Source organism: Balearica regulorum, unplaced genomic scaffold (assembly GCF_011004875.1).
Source record: "Balearica regulorum gibbericeps isolate bBalReg1 unplaced genomic scaffold, bBalReg1.pri scaffold_134_arrow_ctg1, whole genome shotgun sequence".
Classification (NCBI taxonomy): domain Eukaryota; kingdom Metazoa; phylum Chordata; class Aves; order Gruiformes; family Gruidae; genus Balearica; species Balearica regulorum.
Window position 1 is genome coordinate 1 of NW_022679061.1, and position 7736 is coordinate 7736.

The following is a 7736-nucleotide window of genomic DNA, read 5'->3' on the forward strand; positions in this document are numbered from 1 at the left end:
CCGCAGTCCAACCCAAGCCCCGCCCACCCCCGAAGCCCCGCCCACCCCCGAAGCCCCGCCCACCCGGTGAGGAAGCCCCCGCCCACCCGGTGAGGAAGCCCCGCCCACCCCTGAAGCCCCGCCCACTCGGTGAGGAAGCCCCATAGGCAGCCAGCAGCCCCCATCCCCACAGTCCACCCCATGAAGCCCCGCCCACCCCCGAAGCCCCGCCCACCCCCTGAAGCCCCGCCCACCCGGTGAGGAAGCCCCCGCCCACCCGGTGAGGAAAGCCCCGCCCACCCGGTGAGGAAAGCCCCGCCCACCCCCTGAAGCCCCGCCCACCCCCTGAAGCCCCGCCCACCCGGTGAGGAAGCCCCATAGGCAGCCAGCAGCCCCCCATCCCCGCAGTCCACCCAAGCCCCGCCCACCCCCGAAGCCCCGCCCACCCGGTGAGGAAAGCCCCGCCCACCCGGTGAGGAAGCCCCGCCCACCCCATGAAGCCCCGCCCACCCGGTGAGGAAGCCCCGCCCACCCCCAAGCCCCGCCCACCCCAAGCCCCGCCCACCCCCAAGCCCCGCCCACCCGGTGAGGAAGCCCCGCCCACCCGGTGAGGAAGCCCCGCCCACCCGGTGAGGAAGCCCTCGTAGGCAGCGGCAGCCAGCAGCCCCCCCAGGGGCAGGCGCAGGCGGGGGGGCAGGTCGTGACGCCCCGAAGCCCAGAGCAACGCCGCCGCCGCCACGTGACGTGCCTGGGGGGGGGGGGTCAGGGGGGTGATGACCCCCCCCGCGGGAATAAGAACCCCAATTACCCCCCCCCGGGGCGGGCAGTTACCCCCCACTAGTGCCCCCCCCCATTACCTCCCTCAGCCCCCCCCAGCACAATCCCCCCCCCCAGTTCCCCTCCCAATTCCCCCACAGTTGCCCTCCCAGTACCCCCAGTTGCCCTCCCAGTGCCCTCCAGTGCCCCCCCAGTTGCCCTCCCAGTTGCCCCCCCCAGTTCCCCTCCCAACTCCCCCCCAGTGCCCCACAGTTGCCCCCCCAGTTGCCCTCCCAGTGCCCCCCAGCTACTCCCAGTTCCCCTCCCCATTCCCCCCCCCCCAGCTGCCCTCCCAATTCCCCTCCCAGTGCTCCCCAGTTCCCTTCCCAGTTCCCCCCAGTTGCCCCCCCAGGTTCCCCCCCCAGTTCCCTCCCAGTACCCCCCAGTTGCCCTCCCAATTCCCCCCCCCAGTTCCCCCCAGTTCCCCTCCCAGTTCCCCCCAGTTGCCCCCCCAGGTTCCCCCCCAGTTCCCTCCCAGTGCCCCCCAGTTGCCCTCCCAATTCCCCCCAGTTCCCCTCCCAGTGCCCCTCCCAGTACCCCCCAGTTGCCCTCCCAATTCCCCCCCCCAGTTCCCCCCAGTTCCCCTCCCAGTTCCCCTCCCAGTTCCCCCCAGTTCCCCCCCCCAGTTCCCTCCCAGTGCCCCCCAGTTGCCCTCCCAATTCCCCCCAGTTCCCCTCCCAGTGCCCCTCCCAGTTCCCCCCAGTTGCCCCCCCAGGTTCCCCCCCAGGTTCCCCTCCCAGTGCCCCCCAGTTGCCCTCCCAATTCCCCCCCCCAGTTGCCCCCCCAAATCCCCTCCCAGTTCCCCCCAGTTCCCCTCCCAGTGCCTCCCAGTTGCCCCCCCCTCACCAGGCTGATGTTGGAGTCCAGCCCCATCTGGAGGTGCCGCCAGTCAAACTCCACCCCCCGCGCCCCCACCCACAGCGGGACGCACCTGGGGACCCCGACACCCCGTTGGGGGGGGGACACACCCAGGATCCTATAGATCCCGACCCCTATAGATCCCCCACCCCCCCCCCCCAGGGTCCTACAGGCCCCTATGGGTCCTCAGAGCCCCCCCCCCCAAGTTTCTGAAGGTACCTATAGCCCCTATAGGGACCCAAAGCCCCCACCCCCTATAGGTCCCTCCCCAGCACCTATAGCCCCCCCATCCCCTATAGATCCCCTATATACCTTCCATATAGCCACCCATAATCTCTATAGGGCCCCCCCCATACTTCCCTCCAAACCCCCCCCCCCCCCCAGGATACACCCACCCCCCCATAGATCCTCTATAGGTGAACACCCCCCCTTATAGATCCCCTATAGGCCCCCCCACCCCTTATAGATCCCCTACAGGCCCCCCCACCCCCTATAGATCCCCTATAGCCCCCAGAGCACCTCCAACCCTCCTCCCTACCCCCCCCAAGTCCCACAGCCCCCCCCAAACACACCCCACATAGATCCCTCCCCACCCCTTATAGATCCCCTATAGATCCCACCCCCTATAGATCCCCTATAGCCCCCAGAGCACCTCCAACCCTCCTCCCTACCCCCCCTCCAAGTCCCACAGCCCCCCCCAAACACACCCCACCACCCCCTACAGATTCCCTATAGATCCCTCCCCACCCCCTATAGATCCCCTATAGATCCCACCCCCTATAGATCCCCTATAGCCCCCAGAGCACCTCCAACCCTCCTCCCTACCCCCCCTCCAAGTCCCACAGCCCCCCCCAAACACACCCCCCCACCCCCTACAGATCCCCTATAGATCCCTCCCCACCCCTTATAAACCCCCTATAGATCCCTCCCCACCCCCTATAGATCCCCTATAGATCCCACCCCCTATAGATCCCCTATAGCCCCCAGAGCACCTCCAACCCTCCTCCCTACCCCCCCTCCAAGTCCCACAGCCCCCCCCAAACACACCCCACCACCCCCTACAGATCCCCTATAGATCCCTCCCCACCCCCTATAGATCCCCTATAGATCCCCCCCCCTATAGATCCCCTATAGCCCCCAGAGCACCTCCAACCCTCCTCCCTACCCCCCCTCCAAGTCCCAGAACCCCCCCCCCTCCTCCCCACACCCCCCCCCCCAATCCCCTACGGACCCTCCCCAGCCCCTATAGATCCCCCCCTATAGATCCCCCCCCTATAGATCCCCCCCCTATAGCTCACCGGGACGTGAGGAGCTCGGCGCTGGCCCAGCCCAGGGCGGCCACGAGGATCCGAAGTTCCCCCCGGCCCCCCCCCCGGCCCAAGGCCAGCTGCAGCCCCCCCAAATCGGCCGCGTCCACCGTGGCCCGGAGGAATTCCTGGGGGGGGTAGGGGGGGTGTCACCCCCACAGCCCCCCCCCCCTCTCTTGGGGTGCCCCCCCCCCAAAACCTCCTGCCCCCCCATCCCGAGAAACCCCCCCCCCCCAAAACCTCCTGCCCCCCCGTCCCGAGAAACACCCCCCCCCAAACCTCCCCCCCCCATAGTGGCACCCCTGGGTCCCCTGTGTGTCCCCCCCCATGTCCCCCCAATATCTGCCCCCACCCCAATATCTGGGGCCCCCCCAATATCTGCCCCCCCCAATATCTCGGGCCCCCCCAATATCTGGACCCCCCCAATATCTGGGGGCCCCCCAATATCTGGGGGCCCCCCCAATATCTGCCCCCCCCCAATATCTGGGGCCCCCCCCAATGTCTGCCCCCACCCCAATATCTGCCCCCACCCCAATATCTGGGGGCCCCCCTCCCAATATCTGGGCCCCCCCCCCAATATCTGGGGCCCCCCCCGACTCACCCCCACCAGGTCGTACCCCCCCGACGGCCCCTCCCAGGTGGGGAAGAAAGTGGCCAAAAACAGCATCTGGGGGGGGGGGGGGGGGAGAAACAGGGGACACGGGAGTCAGGGACCCCCCCAAAAATGGGGATCAGGCATTTGGGGCACCCCCCCTACCCAGGGACACCCCCACCCCCCCCCCCCAAAGCCCCTCCCCCAGGAATTCAGGGGTCTGGGACCCCCCCCCAAACCCCCTCAGGAAATGGGGACCCCCCCAAATCCCCCTTCCCCAGGGGTCCAGGACCCCCCCACAAAATGGGGACCCCCCCCAGGAAATGGGGGACCCCCCCAAGGGGATGGGGACCCCCCCAAAGGGGATCCAGGGGTCCGGGACCCCCCAAAACCCCCTCAAATCCCCCCCCAGGGGGCCAGGACCCCCCCAAACCCCCCTCCCCAGCAGTCCAGGACCCCTCAAAAAATGGAGGGACCCCCCCAGGGAATGGGGGACCCCCCCAAAGGGGATCCAGGAGTCCGGGACCCCCCCAAAACCCCCTCAAATCCCCCCCCAGGGGGGCCAGGACCCCCCCAAAAGATGGGGGGACCCCCCCAGGAAATGGGGGACCCCCCCAAACCCCCCCCCAAGGGGATGGGGACCCCCCCAAAGGGGATCCAGGGGTCCAGGACCCCCCCAAAACCCCCTCAAATCCCCCCCCAGGGGGGCCAGGACCCCCCCCAGGAAATGGGGGACCCCCCCCAAACCCCCCCCAAGGGGATGGGGACCCCCCCAAAGGGGTTCCAGGGGTCCAGGACCCCCCCAAAACCCCCTCAAATCCCCCCCCAGGGGGCCAGGACCCCCCCAAAAAATGGGGGGACCCCCCCCAGGAAATGGGGGACCCCCCCCCCCGCCCCAGGGGTCCGTCCCCACCTTTCCCAGTTGCACCAGTACGTAGGTGGCTCCCGCCTGGACGCATCGCCAAAAGGCGCTGTACTCCGACCTGCAACCAGTGCTCCCAGTTACTCCCAGTACAGCCCAGTACCCGCCCCCGGTGTTCCCACTCCCCCCCACGCCCATTCCCAGTGCCCCCCAGTATGTCCCAGTGCCCCCCAGTATCCCCCAGTGGCCCCCAACCCCCTTCCAAATCCAACACAGTGCTCCAAGTTATTCCCAGTACCCACCAGTGCCTCCCAGTAACCACCACCCCGGCCCTCCCAGTATCCTCCAGATCCCCTCCCAGTAACCTCCAGTATCCCCCAGGCCCTCCCAGTGCCCCTCAGACCTCCTCCCAGTAACTTCCAGTATCCCCCAACCCCCCTCCCAGTGTTCCCAGTACCCCCCATAGCCCTCCTGCTCCCTCCCAGTCCTTCCCAGTGCTCCCAGTCCCCCTCCCAGTGCTCCCAGTACTTCCCATATCCCCTCCCTGTCCTTCCCAGTCCTTCCCACTCCCTCCCAGTGCTCCCAGTGCCCCCCATACCCCCTCCCAGTGCTCCCAGTATCCTCCATACCCCCTCCCAGTGTTCCCAGTCTCCCTCCCAGTGCTCCCAGTCCCCCATACCCGCTCCCAGTGTTCCCAGTCTCCTTCCCAGTGCTCCCACTAACCCGTCCAGTCGCTCCCAGTTGCGCCCAGAGCCCTCCCAGTGCTCCCAGTATCCTCCATACCCCTTCCCAGTGTTCCCAGTCCCCCTCCCAGTGCCCCCAGTCCCCCCCACTCCCCCTCCCAGTGTTTCCAGTATCCTCCACGCCCCCTCCCACTACTCCCAGTATCCTCCATACCCCCTCCCAGCGTTCCCAGTCTCCTTCCCAGTGCTCCCACTAACCCCTCCAGTCCCTCCCAGTTGCCCCCAGTCCCCCCCACTCCCCCTCCCAGTGCCCCCAGTCCCCCCCACACCCTCTCCCAGTGCTCCCAGTATCCTCCATACCCCTTCCCAGTGTTCCCAGTCCCCCTCCCAGTGCCCCCAGTCCCCCCCACACCCTCTCCCAGTGTTTCCAGTATCCTCATAGCCCCTCCCAGTGTTCCCAGTCTCCTTCCCAGTGCTCCCACTAACCCCTCCAGTCCCTCCCAGTTGCCCCCAGTCCCCCCCCACACCCTCTCCCAGTGCTCCCAGTATCCTCCATACCCCTTCCCAGTGTTCCCAGTGCCCCCAGTCCCCCCACTCCCCCTCCCAGTGTTTCCAGTATCCTCCATAGCCCCTCCCAGTGTTCCCAGTCTCCTTCCCAGTGCTCCCACTAACCCCTCCAGTCCCTCCCAGTTGCCCCCAGTCCCCCCCACTCCCCCTCCCAGTGCCCCCAGTCCCCCCCACACCCTCTCCCAGTATCCTCCATACCCCTTCCCAGTGTTCCCAGACCCCCTCCCAGTGCCCCCAGTCCCCCCCACTCCCTCTCCCAATGTTTCCAGTATCCTCCATACTCCCTCCCAGTGTTCCCAGTCTCCTTCCCAGTGCTCCCAGTAACCCCTCCAGTCGCTCCCAGTTGCCCCCAGTCCCCCCCACTCCCCCTCCCAGTGTTCCCAGTCCCCCTCCCAGTGCTCCCAGTTCCCCCACACACACACACTCACAGGCCGCTGCACTTGTACGTGATGAAATACGGGAAATAGGCGAGAGCGAAGCAATTCCCGAAGTGGAACAACGTCATGGCGGCACCCAAAGGTGGTGGAGGGGGGGGGGAGATGGGGGGGGGCAGCACCCAAGGGTGGGGGGGTGTGGGGGGGGGGGGGGCACCCAACAGGCCGAGCCGCCGCGGTGCCTGACGGGAAGGCGAGGAAACCCCGCCCGCCCTCCTCCTTCCGGACTACAACTCCCGGCGTGCACCGCGCTTCAGGGCCTCCCTTCCAGCGACCAATCAGAGGGAGGCCACGCCCCCTCGCGGCGCGAGAGGGGAAGGGGTGGTTTCTTCCCTCCCCCCCGAAATCCTTGCGGCACCCCAAAATCCCTCAGAATCACCCCAAAAATCCTGCAGAATCACCCCAAAATCCCTCAGAATCACCTCCAAAATTCTTTTGGGACCCCAAAATCCCTCAGAATCCCCCCCAAAATCCCTCAGAATCACCCCAAAAATCCTTCCAGGACCCCAAAATCCCTCAGAATCACCCCAAAAATCCTTCCAGGACCCCAAAATCCCTCAGAATCCCCCCAAAATCCCTCAGAATCCCCCCCAAAATCCTTCAGGATCACCCCAAAAATCCTTCCAGGACCCCAAAATCTCTCAGAATCCCCACAAAATCTCTCAGAATCACCCCAAAATCCCTCAGAATCACCCCAAAAATCCTTCCAGGACCCCCAAATCCCTCAGAACCCCCCCCAAAATCCTTCAGAATCACCCCAAAAATCCTCCTGGGCCCCCAAAATCCCTCAGAATCCCCCCCAAAATCCTTCAGGCCCCCCCAAAACTCCTCCGAGCCCCCCCCAACAGTTCCTTAGGGACCCCCCAAATCCCTCTGGGACCCCAAAAATCCTTCAAGGACCCCCCAAATCCCTCCGGATCCCCCAAAATCCCTCAGGACCCCCCCAAATCATTCAGGGACCCCCCCCAAATCCCTCCAGGGACCCCAAAAATCCCCTCTGGGACCCCCCCAAATCCCTCCAGGACCCCCAAAATCCCCCCAGAACCCCCAAAATCCCCCCCCAAGGATCCGCCCCCCCATCCCCCTTTTTCTCCTCAGTGATGTCACACGGTGACATCACATGGCCCAGCGGTGTAAGGGGCGGTGACGTAATACTACAGTGACGTTACGGAGCCCAGGGCTTGTGACATCACCCGGTGATGTCATGGGGGCCGGTGATGTCACGCAAGCGATCTAACCACACGCGCACCAGTGATTTTTCTCTAAAAACCTTTATTTCACCCCAAAATTGGGGGGGGGGGGGGAAGGGTGACCCCTCCCCCCCGTATTAAAAAAACTGTAAAAACCCCAAAACCCCCCGAAAAGCCCCAAAACCAGCCCCGGGGTGGGGGGGGGGCACCCCAGGGCCCCCCCAAAACGTGCGGGTGCTCAGACCACCAGGCTCTCGCGGCTCAGGGCGTCGTGCTGGGGGGGGACGGGGGACATGGGGGGGGTTTGGGGGGGCTCGGGGGGGGGGGACACCCCCAAATAGCCCATGGGACCCCCCCAGCACCCCCAAACCCCACAGACACCCCCCCAAATATCCCATGGGACCCCCCCAAATCCTCCCAGGGACCCCCAAATCCCCCAGGGACCCCC

At 66.3% G+C, this 7736-nt stretch overlaps 1 protein-coding gene across 1 annotated transcript; it reads right to left on the bottom strand.

The window, feature by feature from the left end:
• Positions 1-583: 583 nt before the first annotated feature.
• TMEM147 (transmembrane protein 147) lies at positions 584-6285 on the bottom strand (the record flags this gene model as incomplete). Its single annotated transcript, XM_075741544.1, has 6 exons — positions 6093-6285; positions 4466-4535; positions 3562-3627; positions 2952-3088; positions 1642-1726; positions 584-727 (listed from the first exon to the last, which is right to left on the bottom strand). Coding segments are annotated over exons 1-6 (579 nt in total), but the record flags the coding sequence as incomplete, so codon positions are not given.
• Positions 6286-7736: the final 1451 nt, after the last annotated feature.